This window comes from Canis lupus, chromosome 14 (assembly GCF_011100685.1).
Source record: "Canis lupus familiaris isolate Mischka breed German Shepherd chromosome 14, alternate assembly UU_Cfam_GSD_1.0, whole genome shotgun sequence".
In the NCBI taxonomy this organism is placed as follows: Eukaryota; Metazoa; Chordata; class Mammalia; order Carnivora; family Canidae; genus Canis; species Canis lupus.
Genome location: NC_049235.1, coordinates 60,876,372 through 60,902,443, shown reverse-complemented (window position 1 = coordinate 60,902,443; position 26,072 = coordinate 60,876,372). Strand labels below are relative to the sequence as shown.

Sequence of the window (26,072 nt, the reverse complement as noted above, 5' to 3'; positions counted from 1 at the left end):
CTCTGATGGTTACGCTAAGTATTCTAGAAAGTCCTTTCTCCTCTTTCTTTCTTCTCAACACTTCCCTCTTCCTCCCTCCATCCCCCAATGTTTCCCTCTTATCTCCCAGAGAGCCCAAGATAAAGACATATGGTCAGCCTTGGTCAAGGAAACACATTCCTCCCTCCTCAGTAGAGGGTGTGACCAGTTGTGTCTGGTCTGGAGCACTAAGGTATTTTGGCAACTGCTTTTTTTTGCTGGGAATTGGTCCTCTTTTTGGAATGTGCTTTGCTTCTCAGTTTATGGGACTTCAGGTCCTCACCTCACAGGACACAGTTCAATCTTCACTGTTCAGTCAACCATTTACTTCATGACAGTGGAGGAATGATTAGTGAAGTTGTAGTTAATAATCAGTGTACCAATGTAGGTATTTAGCCGTTGCATGGGAATCTGGAGTTTCTAGGGTAGATTTTCCTTCCCAGATAATGACTTTATTCCTTATATCAGGAAACAAAAATTAGAACTGGCACAGTTAATTGATGTGGGCCTGGAAATTATACTATATACATTATCTGTATGTTTCATTTTCATCAAGAGAATTCATCATCTTACAGAATAAAAAAGGGCCAGAGGAAATTGAAAATATTAAAAATTACTAGGGAAAATGATCTTTAGATGCCACTTAGGAAGGAACAAATTACCTTAGTTTCCACAGCATCTAAAAAGGTTTGGGGGCACAGTTCACATACGGCACCAGGGAGTAAACCCTTCACAGTGCAATGTGTGGCAGTTATGGAATTTATACTGTAACCAGAACATATAAATGGAGACGCACCATGAGTCAGTGTCAGAATTAGGGATTAGGTGAAGTTTAGAAACAAATGACTGTGAGGAGACAATCCGACCTATATTCCTTGAGTCGATAGTCTCAAGAACAGTAGTCGACTAAAGGTGCCATCATGCACTTTGAACTCTAAAATTTCTAAGAATGAAAATAGGAACACACCATAAAAGCATTATTTTTTCCTTGTCGAAGTCTATACTGAGTACAGACACTTTCTTATCTAAGCATTTATGGGTACATTTGCAACGGAGCAAATATTCCCCCATTAAACAAGCCACATCTCTTGGCAAACTTAACACTCTGTTGAAGAACTGCTCTTATAAACCATCCTCGGGATCCCTGGGTGGCGCGGCGGTTTGGCGCCTGCCTTTGGCCCAGGGCGCGAACCCGGAGACCCGGGATCGAATCCCACATCGGGCTCCCGGTGCATGGAGCCTGCTTCTCCCTCTGCCTGTGTCTCTGCCTCTCTCTCTCTCTCTCTGTGTGACTATCATAAATAAATAAAAATTTTAAAAAAATTAAAAATAAATAAAAATAAATAAACCATCCTGTGTCAGCAATGAGGCTAAGTGGTTCCCATTTATCCATATTTGTAGTTAAGCTTAGAGAAAGTTCTCACGGAGCGTTCACTTGTCCCTAGCACCTTGTTGGAGACATAAGGGAAATGAATTCATGTCCCCTGTGCTCAAAGAGTTTGCAGTCTTACTGAGGATTTAGGATTGACATGTATTATCGAAAGAGTAAGTAATGTAAGTCAGTTTGCTCCAGGCCAGAAAATATCTTACAGATACTAAGTCAATGGTTCTCAAATATGAATGTGCATGAAAAGTACGCAGGGAGCCAACTAAACATAAAGCCACAACAGGGCAGGAAATCTGTACCTTTGTCAGGCGCTCCAGGTTATTTGGATGTAGCTGGCCCAGTAAGACTCTTGGGTGGGTGCATGGAGAGTCAGGAACTGCCAGGATGGGTCTACAGAAGGCCGCAGATTTGAGATGAGTCGACAAGTCACACTTCAAGGATTGGTGGGATTTAAAAATAGATAAGGGAAGCTTATTCTCGGAAGAGGGAAAGGCCTGAAGCAAAGCACCAATTTGGGAGCAAACGTGGCGTAAGGGACACCCAGAGAACAAGGCTGGGGGAAGCATGTAGGATAGCCACCTAGAAGCTGGTTTCCACTCCCTTCAGGGTGATTGTCTACACAACTTATTTATTTACTTATCCTGGACAGTCTAACCTCTTTACAAAGCTACTCAGAGCACATAAGGAAGGGGGCTTTCTTTCCCCATATACTTGAACCTGAGTTTCACGTGTCTTGTTCATTCCTAAGGCTCAAGAAACATAAAAAAAAAAAGCAAACCCTAGAGCTACGACTTCTAAGCTGACCGAATCATGTGCCTTTGTACAAATGCTAGATCGGATGATTTGGTGTTGAGTGTCACGTTGACAGTCATTATAGTAGACATATGACTAGCACACACACGAAAATCATTGCCTTTGAAGCCAGAAAGAACTGGATTTAAATCATCATAATATCACAGAGTACCTGGGACATTTTATTTGGCCTCTGAATTTCAGTTTCCAAATCTATAAAAGAGAACTAATTATAACGATACCTACCATATCAATACCTTGTATCGGGTTTTGAAGATTAAATGCAGTGGTGAGTAAACTCCCCGGCACAAAGCAGACAACTGTAAATGAGTGAATAATGTTTATAATAGTCTTATATTTGTAAAGAGCATGTTTTAAATGAATTAATCCATGATTGCACATGGTGTAATTCATCTTAGGTCAAACAGGTAAAACAGCACAGCTGTGATGTATTAAGCGAGACTCATGTTTTTCTTGCTTAGGTGCCAAGGAGGCAGGTGCAGTGTGACGATGGCAGGCCTAGGTGGCAATGCGATGTGGCTTGAGGGGCACCCTCAGATATGTTTCTAAGGGGCCCAGAGTCTCCCATTAAGAGGGTCGTGCCCTGGTGACTGGGGGAGAGGGTGCCGCACATGCATGCTGGGCGTGAATCATCCCCGCAGCCCCCTGATCCACGTGGGGGGCATGGAGACCGGCTAGACACAAGGGAAAGGCCGAACCATTAGCATCAAGGGCGCCCGCAGAACCCTGGTGGGGGCCGGCCTCCGCCCACAGGACCGCCCTGCAGCCCCAGCCTGGTGAGAACAGCAGAAGGAGAGAGAAGGCGGCAGGGAGGCACCGAGCAACGTCGAGTTTTCCCTTCATCCCTGTCTGGATTGGGTGCCACTGTCCCCTCATTTCTGTTAACTGTCACACAAATTCCTTCTCATTTTGGGTGTCATCTCATAAAGTAAAATCCTCTAAGGTAAGAAAGTGGGGCTCAAATGGTCTCACCAGGTGGCCTAAGGGAATTTAAGAACAGAAATGGTTTCTTAAAAAAAAAAAGAAAAAAAGCATCCAGTGAACTGTACAGGGTGTTACATAGGAAAAAAAGAAGTGTTGAGACGGCCTTGAGTAACTCTGTTCCTTTAACGTGTTTTTTTTTTTTTAAACACTTTTTAGTATTATTGATCACTATTTATTACTATCATTTGTAATTACCGTCTCTCTTTTTTTTTTTTTCACCTGAGAAATTCAAGATATAATGTGACTTTTCTGGTTTGGAGACTTTTTTCCTATTTACTCTGCTGATATCCCTGAATCACTATGTGTTATGTATCTTTAGAAATTTAGACAGTTAGAGGGGAAAAAAATGCTTCTTCACCTACATTTAAAAAAAAGTAAGTGTTGGCGAAAGAATTATTTTCTTTGTAGGAAAAGAAAGCAGAGTTCCATTAGTGTGGAATCAGAAATAAGGTCTCAATGCCAACTAGAGACTGCATCGGAGCAAGGTTATTTATGCCAAGAGAAAGTGACTATAAATTACAGAAAGAAATGTGTTCTGTTGACACCTAGGACTGGGTGCTTAGTAGTTGTTTAGTTGAAGTACATTGGGTTATTAATTTACATTATAATGAGAAACAAACCAGAGTCCTTATTAAATGTATTAAAATATATTAATATTACTTATATTATTAATTAATTATATAAAGTATATGATAATTAATATATATAATATAATTATTAAAATATATCCCCCATATCACTATCATAAACATCCCCATCTTCACATTTGTGCTTATACACACGTACACCCCCTCCCCGGACTCACCCCATGGGTGGCCCCCATGACTCATCTCTGTGCAGATTTCCCGTTAATTATCTAATCCATATCAGCACAAGAGCATCAGCTCAATCCTGAAGGAGTAGAACCAAGGAGGGTTTGAAAAGGCTTGATAGGGGATCCCTGGGTGGCGCAGCGGTCGGTTTAGTGCCTGCCTTCAGCCCAGGGCGTGATCCTGGAGACCCCGGATCGAGTCCCATGTCGGGCTCCCTGCACAGAGCCTGCTTCTGCCTCGGTCTCTGCCTCTCTCTGTGTCTCTCATGAATAAATAAATAAAATCTTAAATAAAATAAAAAGGCTTGATGGTAACTTTTGGTTTGCTGTCAAAAGAGGCAATAGGGTTCAAGAAATACACAGAACTTGGCTTTTAAATGGTGAATAAATCATTTTGCAGCTGAGAGTGGTACTGGGGAGGAAATGCTGCTCAACAGCAGGAGCCGCGTCATCCACCTCTTGAACGAGAGCCGAGAATTCCTGAATGAGAGAGGTCAGGAGCTCCTCTCTGAGCCAGGCTTCCCGTAGGCAGTGTCGAGGGCTGGCTCAGTGCGTTATCTGAGAAGCCCTAGAAAAATCCACCTGTACCAAGACCCTTACCTTTCACGCTGCCATACATGAAGCTCCTAGTACGGGGATTGCTATTTCAATTCACACCCTGCAAGCGCACCGGAGGCAGCCGGTAGAGATGCCCAAGGTACCACCCAAGTGCAGAGACCGAGAGTCAGGGAACGTCAAGAGGGGCAGAGGGGCCGCAGTGTAGACAGACCCAATTTACCTCCCAAGGCTGCCTTCCCCTAGATACGGCCGGTAAGTGTTCTAGCCAATGTGAACAAATTAAATAAAGGAAGGACAACTCTGTCTTTCAAAAAGCCGCACCAGCAAGTAGCATGTGATTTCTTGCAAACACTCTTGGGCTTATCTCTCCATGTTAATTGTGACAGTAAAACAATAAAAATCAAGATTTAATTTTAACTCATGTTGATCCGTCTAGCGCAGGAAATGGTGATGATGGGCTGGAGAAATATTAATCCACATTGGTTATTTAACGTCTGCCTTATTTTGAGGAGAGCACTGTCAAAGGCTCCTGCTCGGGACAATGAAAGTCTTCAGTTATATTTTAGTTTATCGCCGGTTTCTCCTTATAGTTCTCCCTCCGTTGGTTTTACTGCCGCTGCCAATCATCGTTCGCACCAAGGTGAGTGAACCTGGAGAGGAGGCTGATGGCTTTCCTGGGTTATTTCGTTGTCCCTTATTGTTTCTGTGTGACGGCCCGGTTCAGAGCTGAAGGGAAGGTGCTGCTTCCAGCTGAAGTCACGATGGTCATACATTGTGTTTTTCTCCTTATTCGTGGTTAATGTTGATCGATTCTCAGTATGACTAACTAGAATAATTAAATAACATACTCAGTCAGAATTGTTCTCTGCCTGGCTAGTAGTTGAGAGGAAGAGCAAAAGCAGCACATCGCTTGGGACCTTCCCATTCCGGTCATCAATCTCCAAGGAGATCCTGGATTAGCACCAATCCGTGCCCCGCGCCCTGGCAGCCGTGCGATACGGGGAAGAGCTGGAAAAGCAACCGGGAGCCCCAGGGTCTAGCACAGACTAATTTACATGTCAGCTCCCTGGCTGGTGTGGGCCCCCAAACCCCCGAGTAATATAGTTTCCTTATGGGATGAGACAACATTGAAAGCACGAAGCAATTTTCCTTGGTTAATTAAGTTTCCTTGGTTAAGAAAATTAAGTTATTGCACCATGTTCTGATCATCTGAGATGTTATTTCATTTTGGCACCCTTATAAGCATTTTTCTGTTTACTTTAAAGTAATAGTCTACTAGTCCGGAACAATAAACCCAAGACATTTTTAATTCCATGGTAAAATGATTTGAATCAGCAAACAGTGAGCATTCTTTGTGCCAGGCATGAGCATGATGACTGTCAGTTGGCACGAGGACAACCCCTGGAGCTAGGCTTTCTGCATCAGGTCCCAGGTCCACCACTTGTACACAAGCTGAGGGACCTGGGCACACCAGCTAACTTCCCTATGCTTCTATTTTCTTATATGTAAGATTGGGATAGAAACAGGCTTGTTGTGAGAATTAAATGCATAAGTTCAAGGAAGTTCTCACTTCCTTGGAGCGCAGCTGGCACACAGTAAGTTGGGCTGCAAGAGTTTCCCAAATGTGTTGACCCACAGCTGGAGCGATTCCCACCGTCCCATAGTGCCTTTCTGATGTTCTTCTCCAACAAGCATCAACCAAGGTTTTACCAGTCTGGGTTAAAATAGCATCACAGTAATCACGATACAGGGGATCCTCAGCCGCCTCGGCAGTCCGCCCCTGGGCTGGGACTCTGAAGGAATTCATGTGAGCTAATGGAAAGGCTACCAAGGTAGTTGGAGAAGGGACTGGCCCCTGCTGCCCTGGCTACCTACTAACCACCAGCTCTAGCGGCACCCCTGGCTGGGCCTCTCTTCCCACTAATGTCTCACAGTTCCCTGTTGGAGAAGGGACCTTCCCCACCCCTTTCTGGTCAAACATCCTTCTGAACCCTCACAGCCCTAAAGAATGTCTAGTGATAGCAACAGGCACAGTCCATTGTTTTGGTTTGGTTGGTTTTGTTTTTCCAATTTTGTGGGGCTAATCTTCCCCTCTCCCCGTCTTCCCTTCCTAATCTAGCTACTTCTGAGGACTCCTCTAGGAGTCTCTGGCGGCCACTAGACGACACAGGGCTCTCATCCACATGCTCGGCCCAAGCCCCCTTTGTAGACCTGTTCCTCTGGCTAGCATGTGTGGTGGTTCCCTTTTAACTGCCCTGGGCCTGGGGCTCCCCCCGATCTGGTGACTACTACCATTCCACTATGACTGCATCCTGGTTCATACCCGGACCTTGCTATATTTTAATATTTCTGGTTAGCTTCAGTGTGAGTCCTTACTTATGGCGGAGAAAATGAGAAACCAAACAAGTCGATGCAAGCTTAGGCTGCGGCTGCGTATCTTCTGTGCTGCTCCTTTGATGTACTCATACATGACACTTTGATGATCTTCCATAATTTTCAGAGACAGTGAATATAAATTCTTTGAAAGGGAGAACAACCAAATAAATAAAAAGCGGTGGTTTCAGCGCATGATTCATTAATCAGAAAGTGTATTCTTGCCAAGAAATGCAGTCACTGATTTTTTTCCCCAAGGTGTTATGATACGAGTACGTTAGGCCTGTGGAGAGACCAGAGACCTGGCACCAAGTTGCATTTGACGAACTGTGTTCCTCTTTCCGTTTCCGCTAATCAGCTCATTTGTTAAAACTCAATCAATGTTAATGTGAGGGTTTTTTCCTAGTACAATAACATGATTTCATTTTTGGCTGCTTCAAATGCATATTCAATCATTCAATCAACTGCTGAATAAACTCAAAGAATATTATTTTAACTCTTCCTTACAATGAAAGCAGAACTTTTTTTTTTTTTTTTCCAAGAATATGGGCCTTTGGAGGGTATGAACCTAAAGTAGAGGCTACTGAGACAAGGACGCAAATCAACCTATTATGACTTTTAGGTTACTGAACTAGAGAACTCAGTGCTTCTAAACACTCAGTAATAGAACAACTAAAGAATCCAGACAAAACAAAAAAATCAATTTTGATTTGTAAAGACACAGTAAATCTACACAATGTAGGATGAATAATGAATTACTGACTGACTTTTTCCCCATTTTCTACCGATTATTGGGTTGTTTCTATGGACTGGCCTTACCCCTTACTTTAGTTCCATCTCAGTTCAGAAATGTGGCGTCAACGATAAGGAGCCCTCCGTGGTTTTATGGTGAATTACTCAGAGTGAAGGAGAAGGGAACCCTTCGCAGAGCGCACCTCTCCACTCGGCATCCTACGTGATTATCTTATTTAACCTTCATCACTAATCATAAGACAATCATGTATATCGTATCATCACAATTGATGCTCACAGATATGTGACCCAACAAACGTCGCCCACCCAGATACTGTAGGAACTGGACTTAAACCCACATTCTGTCAGAACTCAGAGCTCATGCTTAAGCAGTAGTTATGTCTTTTCCGTACTTATACTTTTGAAGATTGACCCCCTATTTTGCACAGTTAGATAAAGTGTGACTGGAGAGTCGCTATCAATAGCTCGGGTGTTTCTCTGAGTTAATACTTCGGATGGGTCAAACCCCAGGCGAGGTATATCTCAGCCATTTCCTCAGTTGACCTCATGCTACCCAACGTCTTGAAGGTAGATCATTGCCGTGATTCTAACCACAGGGAGGGGCCTGCACCGAAGCAGCAGTCGTCTGTGCCATTTGCTGAAAGTCCCAGAGTCCCAGCTGCACACGTAGGTCACGTGGGCTTGTCAGGATATGCTGCCCCCCTTCACACCTGTGCCCAGATGTCCACCAGGATCACAGCATTAGGTTGGCATCTTCCTATCTTCTAGTTGGAAGAAATTTTAAGATTGTGGTTTTCAGTGTTTTCCTGGAAATATTTTATAGCAAAGAAGAATATGCTCCCAGGCATAAGTCAAACAGAAGCTCTAATTTAATCCTTATAAATTGGGTATTATTATTATTATTAGTCCAATGTTGCAGATAGAAGCAGAGATGTAAACAAGTAAATACCTTGCCAAAATGTGGTATATAGATGTTTCTGATCAGCATCTGTCTAACTCTAGAGCCGAGATTTCAACCACAACTGAATATCTATGTGTTTATGGCTTCCACGGTGTTGTGATATGTATACTCGTAATACGTTGGGATAAATATCACTTTACTAAAGGAATCCTGTTTTCTCATTGCTTCACACTAAAACATCAGGAATGCTGTCTTTTTTATTGTCACATAAGCACAGAGGTAGTCTTAGTCTTTCTCCAAGTAGTTGTTAGTGATCAATTAAACAAGCCTGTAATATTATTCCTACTAATGTAAATAATTGAATGAAATTAATAATTGCACTGAATTTTTCTCACTTTGGAGAGGAAGTTTCTTAAGTATTCCCAGAAAAAAAGTTAAAATTGGCCTAGAGTACATGCCATAGTTCCAACGATATCCTCTTGCAACTTTCTTTTTTTTTTTTTACTATTTCAAGTATCTTGTTAATTTTTGCTCTTCTCAGTACTCTGTACTATGTCTTTTCTCATTTTTTTCAATTATTGGCTTTTCTTTGTCTCTCTATTAATAAAACAAAGAGATAGAAAGAAGGCCCGGGTTTTTTGAGGAGCTGTAAGTGGTAAAATTGAGCAATAATATTTTCTGTGTGTATAGTGCATTTCTTCCAGGTATGTCTCACTCTGTCTGGCTTATCCCTGATTTGTCTTTAATTAGGACCCTCCTTTTTATAGATTTTATTTTTTTATTTGAGAGAGAGAGAGAACGCACACGCACATGTGAGCATAAGTGAAGGGGGAGGGAGAGGGAATTGCAAGCAGATTTTGTCCTGAGAGAACCCCACGCCCAGTCCATCTCAGGACCCTGAGCTCTTGACCTGAGCCAAAACCAAAAGTCTGACCCTCAAGCTGCTTAACTGACTGAGCCACCCAGGTGCTCTAGGACCCCTTCCCGAGATAAGGGGAAGGGAAACAGACACACGGATATTGAGCTGCTTGCCTCAGTTGATTGGTTGTAAAACCAAAACCAGATTTCAGTTATTTCTCAGATACATCAGGATTTCTCTGCAAAATATTTTACATGAGGAGAGACTTGAAGAGAGAACAGGAGAGTCAACACAGCAGAGCATGAGTGCACAGGCACAGCGCTGGTGAGGGAGGGAGGAACCACAGCATGAAGGGCCAGTGGTATTTCTGCAGCTGTCACGTGCTACCTGTGTTTCCTTCACAATATATTCATCTGTTTCATTATGAATTTCCTTTTTTTTTTTTAAAAGATGTATTTATTTGAGAGACAGTCAGTGAGAGACAGCATGAGAAGGAGGGAGAGGGAGAAGCAGGCTCCCTGATCAGCTGGGGCTCTATCTATCCCTGAGCAGGGAGCCTAATGTGGGGCTCTATCCTAGGACCCGGGGATCATGACTTGAGCCACTCAGATGTCCCCATATCATGAATTTCAAAGTTATGATAGAAATAATAAATAGAAGAAATGATCTATAATGAGAGACTTATGGTGCCAAATCTAAAAAAAATCTGGGAGAAATATTGTGCTCATAGAGAAATGCAAACCTGTAAGTGAGAAAGAATGTACTAAAAGGAGGGAAGTCTGACAGAGAAAATGAAAATGAAGGGGATAGAATTTAAAAAGACTACAAGTGAAAGAAGAGGAAAGGGAGGAATTCCAAGCAAAACATAATGAACTTTGAAAGGGACAAGTCAAATAAGCATATTAACAGAAATAATTGATATTGTTTTAAATGTTCTTTTAAAATATGGTAGGGATTTAAGATAAGGGGGGAAATGCTGTAAACTCCAAGAAAGTAAGCATTTTAGCCACAAAAGAGCATCAGAATGATGGAGGGCGAGGAAAAAGAAAAAAGAGAAATCATGGTAATAGTAATGTGGTCGATGAGCAAAACCAAGAAATCCAGATTTGGTGTATATTCTCCACGAATATCTTATGAGAACTTGCTAAGCCCAAAGTGCTGCGCTAAGTGAACTGTGGGATATTAGCGTAAGTGTAAAGGAATGCTTCAGCTTCCAAGTAGCTTGCACAGTTGCCACCTACGCTATGGCAAATATTAATCACAAAACAAGGTTGTATATAAATATGTGCCAAGTGATTTAAACAAATCATTTGTGTCTAGACGTGTGATTAAAAGGTAGTTAATCTCCGGGGAGTCATCCTCCTCCATCCAGCCCCTCCACGTCCCCAGCCACACCCAGTCCCATTGCCCACCACCTGCTGCTCCTTTCTTTATCTCAGAGAACCTGCTGGCCTTCACCCCGTTCCCAGGGCTGAAACCTGTGTCATCTCAGGTGCTTCAGGTCATCGGGCTGTGTTGCCTCATCTCCAAAATCCAACCCCCTCCCATCTGCTTTTATTTTTTAAAGATTTTTATTTATTTATTCATGGTAGACAGGGAGAGGCAGAGACCCAGGCAGAGGGAGGAGCAGGCTCCCTGCAGGGAGCAACGTGGGCCCTGACCTCGGGTCCCCAGGATCACGCCCTGGGCCCAAGGCGGCGCTCCACGCTGAGCCATCTGCTCCGTCATCTGCCTTCCCCCGGCCCTGCTTTCCTCGGGCCGCCCCCTCTCTTTCCCATGGACCATTTCACAGTCTTCTCCCCCAGGCCTCCTGCCCAAGTGCTACTTCCAAAATATCAACCTGGTCCTATTGCGCCCCTGGTCCAACTTCTTCGGTGATTTCCCTTTGCCTACAGGGGAAAAAGTGTCTACACAAGCCGTGTCTACACTGATGGGCCTTTAAGATCTTGCCATGCATTTGCCCTAACAACCAGCCCGCCAGCCCAGCACCTGGTCCCGCGTTCACAGCTCCCACACCAGCATCATCTCCCTGGATGAAGTCCCTGGGCGGCCGCCTGGAGTCTTGGGGGTGCATCCTCCACCCTGGTCCTGGGGCGCCCTCTCCCTCACTCTGTCCTGGACAAGGGGGCTGTGGCTGTGGCCTCACGTCCTTTCGGCGCTCCCTTGCACCTGGCCCAGGCCTGGGGACAGTGTGCTTCCCCCGGGCCTATAGGCCTTGGAGACGTCGGCCATTGCAGAGCGATGCTGGGGTGAGGGCTGATGGCCTGTCCCCACAGAAAGATGGCCTGTCCCCGCAGAAGGATGACCTGTCCCCACAGAAGGATGGGGAGCTTCCCCAGCCTCAGAGGCAAAGATAGGGCACAGGAGAAGAAAGATGGGGAAAGGAAGGGACTTCAGATAGAGTGGAAGTGTAGCAAGGGGACGCAGCAAGTGCTGGTAGACGAGGAGGTCCATTTTTATGCCTGGCTTGGCAACAGTAATAAAGGTGACCGTGCAGTCTACGCCTCACAGCAACCTGAGAAATCCTCAGTAGCATCCCCATCATCCCATCACCCCATCACCCCATCACCCCCATTACCCTATCATCCCCATCACCCCATCACCCCATCACCCCCATCATCCCCATCATCCTCATCATCCCCATCACCCCATCATCCCATCACCCCCATCACCCCATCAGCCCCAGCAGCCCCAGCACCCCAGCAGCCAGCACCCCCAGCACCCAGCACCCCAGCAGCCCAGCACCCGAGCATCATCCCCATCACCCATCATCCCCATCACCCCACCATCACCCCATCATCCCCATCATCCCCATCACCCCATCACCCCCATCATCCCCATCACCCCATCACCCCATCACCCTCATCCCATCATCCCCATCACCCCATCACCCCCCTCCCCCCATCACCCCAATCACCCCTCATCCCCATCATCCCCATCCCCCCATCCTCCCCAATCACCCCATCACCCCCATCATCCCCATCATCCCCATCATCCCCATCATCCTATCATCCCCATCACCCCTCACCCCCTCATCCTCATCATCCCGATCATCCCATCACCCCATCAATCATCCCCATCCCCCCCATCACCCCATCATCCCCATCACCCCCATCACCCCCATCGTCCCCATCACCCCATCATCCCCATCACCCTATCCCCCCATCACCCCCATCATCCCCATCACCCCAATCATCCCATCATCCCTATCACCCCATCACCCCATCATCCCCATCACCCTATCATCCCCATCACCCCATCATCCCCATCATCCCCATCATCCCCATCACCCCATCACCCCATCATCCCCATCATCCCCATCATCATCCCTGATGAGCAGAGACTTGATGACAGGTGGAGCAACCTGCCCAGCTCACCGCCTCCTGAAGGAAGGGAGGGGGTTCAAACGCAGTCTGGGCGGCTCCCGAGCCCATCAGGGACATTGCGTCTTTACTAGGATTTGTGTCCCACCTTTAGGAGCTCGTGCCCAGTTTGCCTCCCTCCATCGTCTCTGGGTTTTAATCACAAAGCGAGAGAGGAGGGGACGTCCCCTGCCTGGGCCACAGGGTGACCACAACTCGGGAGGAGCAGGAGCGGCCGCAAGCCCCGGTGGCCCTCAACGACAGGGGCTGCAGCCACCCCGGCCCCCCTCGTCTGTAAAGTGGACCAGGCCCTGGAGGAGCCTCCAGCGGCATCTGTGGGCGGCTGTGGGTGCGAAGGCCACGGCGGCCCGGGGTCCGGAGGCGGTGGTGCACCCTGCACGTTGGCCCCCAGGCCGGGGCTAGTGAGCTGGGCCACCTGTCTGGTGCCACCGTGTGCACAGCAGGTGCAGACAGCACGTCCCCCTCGCTAACTAGCTGCAGGGGTCAAATGGAAAGAGGGAGTTAAACATTCTCCAGTAATTGGCAGAGTGACTCCACCCATGGCCTTTCCTTGCCATCCATTTGGGCTAAAAAGTAACAAGAAATGCTAGTTATTTTTCCTTGACTTTGTAAGTTGAGCTCCTCCTTACTCTTCATCTTCCAACAGGAGAATATTTCTAATCATTTTAAGCCTTGCAATTAATATGGATTGAGTCTTGAGAAATCCCTGCCGCAGAAGGGGTAGGTGTATCACAAACTATGCAAGCCCTTTACAGGCTCTGTCAAATAATAATAGTGTTTTTCTCGTAGCACCCAGATTTAAAATGCATGATTTTTCTCCTTTCTTAATTGCTTTGCGTTCTCTTTAGAAAATCAATTGCAGCGAGTGAGGCCCATGATTGGTCCTGCTTTTCTCAAGCTGTGCTGAGCGATCGTGCCCACATGTGTACTAATTCATCAGCCAAATTGCTCCCTAATATCCGTCAGAGTGTCATTAAAAAATGGAGGGAAGGGGTGAAAAAAACTATGTTTTACAGACTAATTTTTATTTCAATTCTGTCTGGAGGTATAATTTAAAAGAGAAACAAGGTGATTTTTAAATATAATCAGCCGCACTTCCCAAGACAGTTTGACAGTCGGAATTTGTGGGGGAGAAGCCATTATCCAAATTGCCTAGTCATGGCTTCATGTGCCTTCCTGCCTCTGCAGCGAGCACCCCGGCTGCACTCGGTTGAGGTGGTGAAGACGAGATACGACTGCATTATTGTTAAGTGGGGCCTGGGGAAGATAGTGTTCGACTCAGGAAAAGTTTTAGCTCTACTTCTTGTTTCCTGGCAAGAGAGATGAGAGCTCCGGGAAACACGGAGAAACATTCCCCCTGTGGGGTGAGGTTACGATATCCAGTGCCAGCAGGTAGGAGAGAATGCAGAAAAGAAAGCAAGGTTCCTATGCTGAAGAATTTTATATCTAGGGTAGTGATTAAGACTTTTACATAGGGGTCAAGACATATAAATAGAAACAACCGTAGGAAGAACACAGCAAAACTGTGAAAGGAAAACAACTCAACAAATATTACTGGTGCTCACTACACGCCAGGCATTGCCTTAAGTACTGGGAACAGAGCAATAAATGACAAAATATATGTTCTCGTGGCGTTTCTGCTTGGATTGAAGCCCGGCTCTACCTCATCTTAGCAATGTGGTCATTGATCTCTATTTGAACAGGCAATTGCAATGCCTACCTCGAAGAGTTTTGGTGCAGACTAAATAAGAGGAGTTGTGCGGAACTCCAAGTACTGTACCTGGTGTGTGGTAGCATCCTCATAAAGCATCCTTTTACTTATTCAGAAGACAGAAAAGCAGCGTTGTCTATTTACTTGACAACTTACTTTAGATGTCTTTACCTTTTAAGTAAGTTCTTGCATCTACAAAGCTTGTGATCAGCAGTTCAGCTCACACAGTTAGGGCTCCTCCACCCCAACCACCCTCCACTCTAAACAGATGCATGTTTCCTGTGGACCAGAGTGAGTCAGACAAGCAAACAAGGGTAGTGAAGGTGAGAACCTTATGATTGAAATGCTCTCCCATCATCCTGGGTTCAGGCAAGTTCAATGACCTGAACTAAGGGCCAGAGAGTAATTTTCTTGTAGCTACCAGGAAAAAAAAAAAAAAAAAAAAAGCTACATCGACAACTGTCTGTGCAGCATTCACAGGAAGCAGGCGCTTCCCAGCCTCTCATCTAGGACATGACTCAAGCTACTGGGTCCGGCTAGACGAGTGGATTTGCATGGTCCTGGCCGGACAGGACCCCAGGCTGCCAGGAGAAGACATTCCAGGTGGGAAGCTAGGGACTTAACTGGAGGCAACTGTAAAGATTCTAGATGAGGAATAAAAAATACAGAAAGAATATGCACAAAAATAAAACAACTACCACACAGCATAAATATGAAAACAAAATCTCGGGCAGCCCGGGTGGCTCAGCGGTTTAGCGCCGCCTTTAGCTCAGGGCATGATCCTGGAGACCCAGGATTGAGTCGCGCGTCAGGCTCTCTGCATGGAGCCTGCTTTCCCCTCTGCCTGGGTCTCTGCCTCTCTCTCTCTCTCTCTCTCTCTCTCTCTCTCTGTCTTCCATGAATAAGTAAATAGAATCTTTAAAAAAATTAAAAAATAAAAAATAAAATCTCAACATGCAAGAAGACAATTAAGACTGAGAATGGAAGCACAGCGATGAAAGCACTCCAAATAGAATGAAAACAAAGGGGAATCAAGGCAAGTTTGAGAAAAATATAAGATGGGGGCTTGAGACACAGATTGCAGAACTTGTTGAAAAGCTGTAATAATGAAAAGAGTTTAATAATTTTGCGATATGTGATTTTCAAAAGGTGGTGATGACTGAGGGACAAAATAAAGAGCCCAGAAACCTATCTGCCTGCATTTGTAGAAATTTGGCACAGGAAATATAGAGCAATAGGAAGTGGTGGGGGAAAGATGGACCATCTAATTTAAAAAGACAGGCATTTTGGCTACCCATTTATGAAAAATAAGGTGTCTGTTTCCTATACAAATAAATCAAGGCCCCACACTTGAAACTTTATAAACTTTAGACAAAAAACATGGGAGTGTATAATATAGGAAAAATTTCTCATACAAGGTCGTAAAAACATAGCAAAGAATTTGATAATAACTGCACTACAACCAAAAGTAGAATAAAGCAAATTGCAGAGAGGAGCCAGAGATCAAGAAAAATATTTGGAAATATTTAAGTTATAAAGAAATGATAAGAATTCTAAAAATAACTCTACAAATCCATGAAAAAGAGAAGCAAACAAGCAACAGAAAAATGGTAAGAGGCTATAAATAAGGTAATTTGTATGAGAGAAACAATTATGTTTCAATAACCATGAAAAAATACTTTAAGGTATTCAAGCAAATACAAATTAAATTAAGAGGAACTTTCCATATCATCAGATTGTCAAATAAATAAACTAGCCCAATATACCCAAAGTTGGCGAGGTGGAATTTTCTCCCATTATTGCTACTGATATAAACTGATAAACCATCTTGGATACCAAATGGGCAAATATCCCTACAGTTGGACTCCTCTTCCACTCAGAAATTTCACCACTACTTTTATACTCTAGCTTAGAAAATCTCTTTCCTTTATCCACACGAAGATACGTACGAAGATGTTCATAGCCTTATGATAATGAACAATTGGGAGAAAAGCCCTAAATAGCCTTCAGTAGGAAAATGGACAAATGAATTGTAATATGTTCATAAAAAGAAATGCCATGTCCATTTAAAAGGAATGAATAAGTCTATGTGTATCACTATGAACGCATTTGAAATACATGAGTAAAATGATAGAGTGAAAAATAATATATTTCTTCTTTCACAAGTGGAAGAACAAGCCGAAAAATAACATATACAGTAAACCTTATTTAGTCTTAAAATCTTGTGTCGTTTGTCAGTGTGTTCATGTCTACGTGTAGGAAAACCACAAAAACATGGATGGAAAGGATACGACCCGCACCGTAGACGGTGGCTGACTTTGGGGTTGACAGAGGAGAGAGAAATGAAGAAGTGGCTTACATGTCTTGAACTATATGAGGAATGTTTTATTTTCCTAAAAAGTTTCAAGCAAATGTGGCCAAATCTTGCTTAAAAATTTGAAGCATAGAGTGTGTTATATTATTTTTCATGTGTTCTTGGTATTTCATTAAAAAACTCTTAAAAGATATATTGCTAGCAGGGTTCTAATACTTTGTTCTATTGTCAGGGAAGAGGAATTTCTTATCCATATGGGTAATCAGTCTACACGTCCCGGCTTCATCCCTCGGGTGGAGGTGGCCCCGCCGGAGCCAGGGAGGCACGTTGTACCCACCGAGGCAGGAAACCATGGCTAAGTGCCACTGCCTCATCCTGTGTAACGGAATTTGCAACATCTGCATTCGGCACGACTACCTCTGTCCATGTAATTTTTGGAAGTGGTAGGGAGTATATATATTTTTGAGCAGAAAATTTTGTCCTTTTATTTTATTTTGAGGTATTTTTATTTAGGGAAGCCCTCTCAGCTCCCTCCACCCCTTGTTTCATGTGTGTGGTATTTTGAGAATGAATCATGATTTTATTTCTTTTTTTAAAGATTTTATTTATTTACTCATGAGAGACCCAGAGAGAGGCAGAGACACAGGCAGAGGGAGATGCAGGCTCCCTATGGGGACCCAATGTGGAACTCGATCCCGGGACCCCGGGTAACGCCCTGAGCCCAAGGCAGATGCCCAACTGCTGAGCCACCCAGGCGTCCTAGAATGAATCATGATTTAAAAAATATTTTTTGTAAGATGGGTCTTAGAATTTTGAACCTTCCTTTTCTTTCTGTATTTTCCATCACAATAAACAAAAAAGGAGACATTAATGTGTTGCTCTACTTTAGCTCAAGAACTCATGTACTAAAGTTCTTTGCTATTTCTAGAACAAAATTTTACTCAAATTGTTACTTGTTATGGTTGCAGAGTTCATTTTAATAAAGACAACAGTACTTCCCCATACCCGAGAGGAATTGGAAGGGGCGGGGGACTTGACAACTGGCCTTCTTTTCCCGTAGCTTTACCATCGTTCACGGTAGTGGCTGCGGTCGCCGTGGTGGACAGCGGCGATGATGGTAGAGAGGCTCTATTTTAGGAGTAAGGCGCTTGCTGAGAAGGTGAAGAGAGGGAAGAGAAAAAAAATGAAAGGGATCCACAGGAAACAAAGATGCTATAGCTACAGATAACGGGTCAGTCTCCGGATTTCCACTGATGGAATGAAGGAATTTTATCCAGGACACAATTCTAGTGGTAGCACAGACAACTGACAATTTTTCTCCTTCATCAGAAGAATGTGTTTGCCAAAAATTATTCACCCTGATATTAGTGTTTTTTTTTTTGACTAACTATATGACTAACAGAAAACAATGGAATGTTTTCCTTTATCTTTTGTTGCTTCTTCTTAACAAGGATATTTGTAGATCTTGTTTATTTTTATTTATTTTTTTTAGATCTTGGTTTTAAAAAAAAGGATTCTATATATTTTAATATTAGATTCTTAAAAGCATCGTATCTGGATTAGCCTTCTGTTGTTAAAAGCCTGAAGAGTGTTGGTGGGAAAGAGTACTTTCCTGCCCACCTCTCCCAGCCTGACCAAGAAGGATCACAGGACAGAAAGCTGGAAGGAGGTATTCCTGGGATGGTGGACCCATCAGTAGGACGACTGTCGTTTATCAAAGAGGGACACTTTAGGAATGAAAAGGGTTGCTAATCAGAAAGACACCAATACAACAGGGGTAAACCAGCACTATCCCCCCAAACTGAGGCAGATTGCCCTCCTGTCCACCAGCCCCGATTCCTTCTCTTCTATGCTTTGATTTTTCATTAAGTTATGAAAAATGGGGCATTTCCCACAGATTCTGGGAAGCTATCTCTTTAAGGACAATGCAGGTGTGGTGCCTTAGCCAGCTACAATTATAATCCCCTGGGACTTATATGCAAAAATATAAAATGTGGGGATGCCTGGGTGGCTCAGCAGGTGAGCGTCTGCCTTCAGCCCAGGCTGTGATCCTGGAGACCCGGGATCGAGTCCCACGTCGGGCTCCCTGCATGGAGCCTGCTTCTCCCTCTGCCTGTGTCTCTGCCTCTCTCTCTCTCTCTCTGGGTCTCTCATGAATAAATATATAAGATCTTTTAAAATATATATATATAAAATCTGCATGAGTGTTTGGAGGAAGCTCCATAGACAAGATATAAATTTGAACCTTAACTCTGAAGGATGGGCAACTTTTCCAAATAAGTTCTGAGTGTAGGGATTGTACTTAGGCAAGACATGGCCTGGAAGCAAGTGTCTGGTTTCCGAGTTGGACCCAGAGTTAGAGATAAGGGGGAGGGTCTGGGGAGGAGGTAACCCGGTGCTTCTCAAACTCCAGCCTGTGCAGGAGTCACCTGGGAAGCCTGCTCCCGATTCAGTCTGGGGAGGGCCTGATGTCTGCCTGTGTGAGCTGCGGGTCCAGGGGCCACATGGCGGGGTGCAGAGAAGTGCAAAGGGACAGCCTGTGTGTTGATTCTGGAGCGGCAGGGCAAGATCTACTCGCAAGGCAGGGTATCTGGGTAGCATTTTTATTACCAGAGATTTTATTCAAATGCCCACAAAGGCTGAGCAGGGAAGCCAGAAAAGTGACGGGGAGCTGTGCACAACTGAAAAGCACAAGGCTGTCTCTAAAGGGTGGGCTCCCCTTGAGTGCAAAGGACTGTTGACATAGAATATGGTCCTAGCATTACCAAATTCCTCAGTTTTTCAAGGAAAGCCAGAAATCCCGATTTTATTTTTAATATGAAATGTGTTGGTTCATAAATCATAATTCTAAGGAAACACACACTCACACACATTCCATCGTGAGTCAAATACGTCGTATTTTCCTGTTGGGCTTGGTCATCAGCTTGCAACTGCTTCATCTAACTTGTGGAGCAGGGTCCAAGAGTCCAGAGTGTGGTTACAGGCAGGTAGAGCCGTGACTAAGGGCCCCTGGGGACTTCCCCGCAGGATCCTGGCTCACCATTACCTACTCAAGTTCAGGAGGAGGCTGCGTGATAAGGAGCGGGGGTCAGAGCCCAGACACCGAGAAGGATGTAAATCAACTCTAGGAATAGAGACGTGATGCCATGAGGTCGTGGGCTAGGTCTTCATACAGTCAGAGTGGACGGGGCCTCAAATGCAAGATGAGGATTTCAGATCATTTCCAATAAATCACTGAAAATCCCTGACTTGATTTCGCATCAGGGAAGGGCCAGGTGAAATAGGAACGTTGTTAGGAAAACTAATAATTCAGTACTTGGAATTTTGCTTTTGATCGTGCTTTAAAGTGGCCACGCGTGAGCGGCCGGTGACGTCCCGCTGAGGAGGCCCGTGTTGGGATGAGGCCGGGGTGGTGGCAGCTGGCGCCGGGTTTCCTATTTACTTTTCTGTTCCGGCGCTCAGCTGCAGCTGGTGCTCCCAGCGTCGGCAGGCGGCCGGTCCCTTAAACTCCAAGTGGATCCTTGGAAGACGGGGTGGCTGTGGGGCGGCCTGGGAAGAAGGGGGTGCAGGTTGGGGGGTGGGTCAGAGAGGGAGAACGATGAGGACGGGGAGGCGGGCTGGTGCCGGGTCCACTCATCTTGGAGACCCAGGTTCTCATCAGCAGGACGGGAAGCACCGTCGGGAGGAGGCACTTCGGGGCGTCCCCGCGTGTCCGCCAGGAGGACCACAGGCCCGGGCATGCACAGCTAGGCTGGTGTGGGGGCACGGGGGGCTGTCGGGGGGCCCAGGCTATCCGGGTCCCGGCTCAGGCCATGACCTCGGGGTTGCGGATGGAGCCCCGCCTCGGCCTCCGGGCTCAACTCAGAATCTGCTGGAGGGTCTCTGCTTCCCCCTCTGCCCCCCCGCCTGCTCACCTCTTTCTGTCTTTAAAATAAATAAATTAAATATATTTTTAAAAAATAATTAATGACCTAATTGAGCTCGTATTCACAAATTCTCTCCAGGGCAAATTAGGAAGTTTCAGTCAAGGCCTGGCTTTGTTCCATTGCTTTATTGTCAAGGTTACGGGACTTTCCATAAAACTGTCAACCTGCGAACCCCTTTCTGCTTCCTCCTTTCAAAAGACACAGTGAGGACGTAGCGTGGTCGCAGCTTCGGAAGGGTTTCTGAGGCTTCTGCCCGAGGTGCAGGGCTGCTGGGTGAGCAAACACCCTACGAGGGGGCTTCTGAGGGGAGCAGAGCTAGAAATTTTGCTGCCCTGGGAAAAGCATAAATAAAACCCCTCATTAAACTCCTCCTCGGAGACCACTCGCAGCAAAGTTCTCTCTGGGTCCACGTCTCCGTGGTGATGGGAGGACAGGGAGGCCCACGTGAGGCGGGCCATGGGCCGGGAGGTGCAGTTGGCAGCGCGTGCGACCGGCCCGGGGGAGGCAGCCTGTGACTGGGTGCAGGCCCGGAGCTGGGGTGCATGTGGGGGGCAGGCTCAGGGGTGCACATGCTCCGGGGCCGGGGTGCATGTGGGGGGCAGGCTCAGGGGTGCACATGCTCCGGGGCCAGGGGTGCATGTGGGGAGCAGGCTCAGGGGCACACACTCCAGGGCTGGGCTGGGGGTGCATGTGGGGGGCAGGCTCAGGGGCGCACGCTCCGGGGGGAGCCAGGAGCTGTGCGCGGTCCCCCCCACGGGGAGGTGAAGGAGCCCCGCGGAGGAGGACTGGTTGGCGTCGCCTTCCTCGCGGGCTCCAGGGTTTGGCTCCTGCTGAGCCTCCTGCCGCTTCCCGCCTTCTGGGCTCGGTTTTGGGGGGTCGGGGGAGGCCGGGGTGTGGGGGGCGGGGGTGCTGGGGCGGAGGCCAGGAGCGCTTGCTGGGGGCGGGCTGCTGCGGGGGTGGGGGTGGGGGTGGGGGTGGGGTGCGGGTGCGGGTGCCGTCCGGGTGCGGGTGCGGGTGCGGGTGCTCCGCGCCGCCTCACCGCGTCTCCCGGCTCCGCCCGCAGGAGGCCGAATGCGCCTACACCCTGGCCGTGGTGGCCGCGCTCTGGCTCACGGAGGCCCTGCCGCTGCCCGTCACCGCCCTGCTGCCCGGACTCCTGTTTCCGCTCTTCGGGATCACGGCCTCCAAGGAGGTGGGTCCTCCCCGGGGACAGCGCACGGGACCCGGGGCCCCACGGCCGCTCCCGGACCCCGACACCCAGCCCGGAGCCCCCCGCGCCCCGCCCAGCACCCCGCAGCGCAGGCGCCCCCGGCCGCACACCCCCCGGGCTGCGCCCCCGGGGCGGGAGGGCTGCGTGGGAGGGCTGCCGCCACCCGCCTGCACCGGCCTGCACCTGCCTGCAGCCGCCTGCACCTGCCTGCACCTGCACCCACCTCCACCCACCAGCACCTGACTGCACCTGCCTGCACCTGCCTGCAGCCGCCTGCACCTGCCTGCACCTGCCTGCACCTGCACCCACCTGCACCCACCTACACCCACCTGCACCCACCGGCACCTGCCTGCACCTGCCTGCAGCCGCCTGCACCCGCCTGCACCTGCACCCACCTGCACCCACCTGCACCCACCGGCACCTGCCTGCACCTGCCTGCAGCCGCCTGCACCTGCCTGCACCTGCACCCACCTGCACCCACCAGCACCTGACTGCACCTGCCTGCACCTGCCTGCAGCCGCCTGCACCTGCCTGCACCTGCCTGCACCTGCACCCACCTGCACCCACCTACACCCACCTGCACCCACCGGCACCTGCCTGCACCTGCCTGCAGCCGCCTGCACCCGCCTGCACCTGCACCCACCTGCACCCACCTGCACCCACCGGCACCTGCCTGAACCTGCCTGCAGCCGCCTGCACCTGCCTACACCTGCACCCACCTGCACCCACCTCCACCCACCAGCACCTGACTGCACCTGCCTGCACCTGCCTGCAGCCGCCTGCACCTGCCTGCACCTGCACCCACCTGCACCCACCTCCACCCACCAGCACCTGACTGCACCTGCCTGCACCTGCCTGCAGCCGCCTGCACCTGTCTGCACCTGCCTGCACCTGCACCCACCTGCACCCACCGGCACCTACCTGCACCTGCCTGCAGCCGCCTGCACCTGCACCCACCTGCACCCACCTGCACCCACCTGCACCCACCGGCACCTGCCTGCACCTGCCTGCAGCCGCCTGCACCTGCCTGCACCTGCACCCACCTGCACCCACCGGCACCTGCCTGCACCTGCCTGCAGCCGCCTGCACCTGCCTGCACCTGCACCCACCTGCACCCACCGGCACCTGCCTGCACCTGCCTGCAGCTGCCTGCACCGGCCTGCACCAGCCTGCACTGGCCTGCACCGGCCTGCACCTTCCTGCCTGTACCTGCCTGCACCTGCACCCACCTGCACCCACCAGCACCGGCCTGCACCTGCCTGCCTGCACCTGCAGCCACTTGCACCCACCAGCACCTGCCTGCACCTGCCTGCAGCTGCCTGCACCTGCCTCCACCTTCCTGCCTGCACCTGCACCCACTTCCACCCGTCTGCACCTGCCTGCACTTGCCTGTACCTGCCTCCACGCACTGGTACCTGCCTGCACCCACCTGCACCCACCTGCACCTGCCTGCACCCGTTTCCATCTGCCTCCACCTTCCTGCCTGCACCCACCTCTACCCACCTCCATCTTCCTGCCACCTGCCTCCACCCAGCTCCATCTACCTGCCACCCACCTCCACCTGCCTACGCACCTGCCTGCACCTGTCTCCATCGGCCTCCACCTTCCTACCTGCACCCACCTCTACCTGCCTCCATCCACCTGCACCCACCCACCTCCACCTACCTGCCACCTGCCTGCACCTGCCTGCACCTGTCTGCACCTGCCTCCACCTTCCTGCCTGCACCCTCCTCTACCTGCCTCCATCTGCCTCCACCTGCACCCACCTGAACCCACACACCTCCACCTGTCTGCCATCTGCCTCCACCCGCCTCCATCTACCTGCCACCCACCTCCACCTGCCTGCCACCTGTCTGCCACTGCCTCCACCCACCTCCATCTACCTCCACCCTCCTCCACCTACCTCCACCCACCTGCCACCTGCCTCCACTTGCCTCCACCCACCTCCACCTACCTGCCACCTGCCTGCACCCACCTGCACCCACCTCCCAGTGACAGGGCCAAGCCTTTCACGTCCTGCATAAGCTGCTGCTTTTCAGCAGTTTGGCTTCACACCATGTAGAAAAGCAATGTTTGTGTTTAATGAGGACAAAGCCACCGTGTTCTCTTGTCCACGCTCCTGCCACCTCCAGAGACAAAGCCCAATGAACTTTGCCGTGTGACCCATCTGCTCTGCTGGAAGGACTTTAGTCCCGCCGGAGGTGCGACCCCCGACGCAGGCCGAGGCTCCGGTGACCTCGGGGCTCCCGTCACAGGCCTGGCCACCCAGCTCGAGGAGCCGCCCCAGGGTGCCCTCGTCCAGCACCCAACGCCCAGCACCCAACACCCAGGTCCTTGGGGCACCAGGCCCGCAGTCCGGCTCCTGTGGACTCGGGTCTTAGGCCACAGCCCAACGACGTGGGGGCGCCTGTCTGGCCACAGGGTGCAGACTTTTCTTTTTACCAACCCATGACGCAGGACAAGAATCTTTCTGGGGTTTCCCTTCTCTTCAAGCCATCCTTCCTCCTTTTGCTTTCATCTCTCTGCATCTCAGATCTGCCTGTTCCTTTGTCCTCACTGCCGTTCCCCTTCCCTCCTGACCTCCACGCTGGCCTGCACGCCCTGATCGCGGGGGGCAGGGTCTCCAGAGATGGGGCCCGCCGCCCCACAGCGCCTGGGCCCGGCCCCGAATCCCGGGAGTGCCCGCGGGCTCTCGGTGAAGGGCCTGGCGAGCTCTTGGGATGACGTGTCCCTATGGGGCCCGCCCCGCGGCCTGGGGGGTTCGCCCCGAGGACCCTCAGGTTCGGCAGGGACATGCTTGGCTCTTCGGGCTGAACTGAGTAGGGCGACTATTTAGAGAGAGGCTGAGATAGAGACCGGCTCCCCGGAGTCGGGGCGTTTCCGTGCCCACAGCTTAGAGGAGGACAGAGCCGGGGAGCCGGGCGGCACGACAGCTGCCAGAGGGACCCTGGCCCTGGCCCCGGGCGCTGCGGAGGCTGAGCCCGCACTCCCGACGTCAGCCTCGGCCCGCTTGCCAGCCGCTGGACCTTGGCCGCCGGGCGGGGACTTCCCTCCAGGATTCCTGACAGATGAGGTCACTCAGGAAATAAAGGCTTCCTGTGTGGGGGCCTACAACAGCCCACACGAAGATGCATATTATTTTTCAAGACTTTTAATATTTAAGTCATTCACCTGTATTTATTTTTTTTAAGATTTTATTTATTTATTCACGAGAGACGCAGAGATGCAGAGACACAGAGACGCAGAGACACAGGCAGAGGGAGAAGCAGCCGCCCTGCAGGGGGCCTGATGCGGGACTCATCCCGGGACCCTGGGGTCATGCCCTGAGCCCAAGGCAGACGCTCAGCCGCCGAGCCCCCCCCCGGGCGCCCAAGTCACTTATCTTTATTGAGCTCAAGTGTGAAACTCAGTCACTTTGATGCTCAGCATTCCTCTAAACATCCCAGGTCACACACACGCACGCACACACCCAACAAGAACAACAAAACCCCCCTCGCCTTCCACAGGACGGTGTTGCTTGGATGGGGATAGCTGTCGTTTCCTTCTGACGCCTCCCCACCTCGTCTGTATGGGCCGCAGCCCTCAGCTCCCTTCCTCAACCCCCACCGCCTCCGCCCGCAGCATCACCAGCATCTTCACTCCCCTTCCTGGAACGGCCTCTGGTTTGTCAGTGACGCTTACAGATTAACTAGTTAATCACGTGGGGAGCGCTCGGTGCACACGAGTCAGCACTATTATTTACACACTGGCAGCAGTGAATAGGTCACTCTAGACACATTCGGACTGTTGCAAAGCTAAGTGAGTCTATCTCCCCTCCGCTCTTTCAGCCTAAATTCATTTTAAACTTCGTGTGATTTTTTTAAGCTTAATGGGAATTTACAGCAAATCAAAGTCCTTAGGTCTTTTAGTGTAGACGACTTCTCTTCAGTCCTTGTGATTCCTCTTTCCAGACAGTACAACTGATCTTTTACTAGGAAATATCTGACCAAAGCTACAGGGAAAGGTCTAGAGCGTTAGAAGATCTGAGCCTAAAACCTGATATTCAGGACACCCAGGGGGCTCAGTCGCTTG

The 26,072-nt window shown here is 49.0% G+C and overlaps 1 protein-coding gene across 3 annotated transcripts in view; it reads left to right on the top strand.

The window, feature by feature from the left end:
* Window positions 1–5,053: 5,053 nt before the first annotated feature.
* Window positions 5,054–26,072, top strand: part of SLC13A1 (solute carrier family 13 member 1) — a 104,640-nt gene continuing 83,621 nt past the window's right edge. For all 3 annotated transcript variants that reach the window (XM_038557516.1, XM_038557515.1, XM_038557514.1), the window contains exons 1-2: window positions 5,054–5,211; window positions 21,855–21,983. In XM_038557516.1, the coding sequence (XP_038413444.1) occupies window positions 5,113–5,211; window positions 21,855–21,983 (228 nt within the window). In that variant the 5' untranslated portion in view covers window positions 5,054–5,112. The remainder of the gene's footprint in view (window positions 5,212–21,854; window positions 21,984–26,072) is intronic.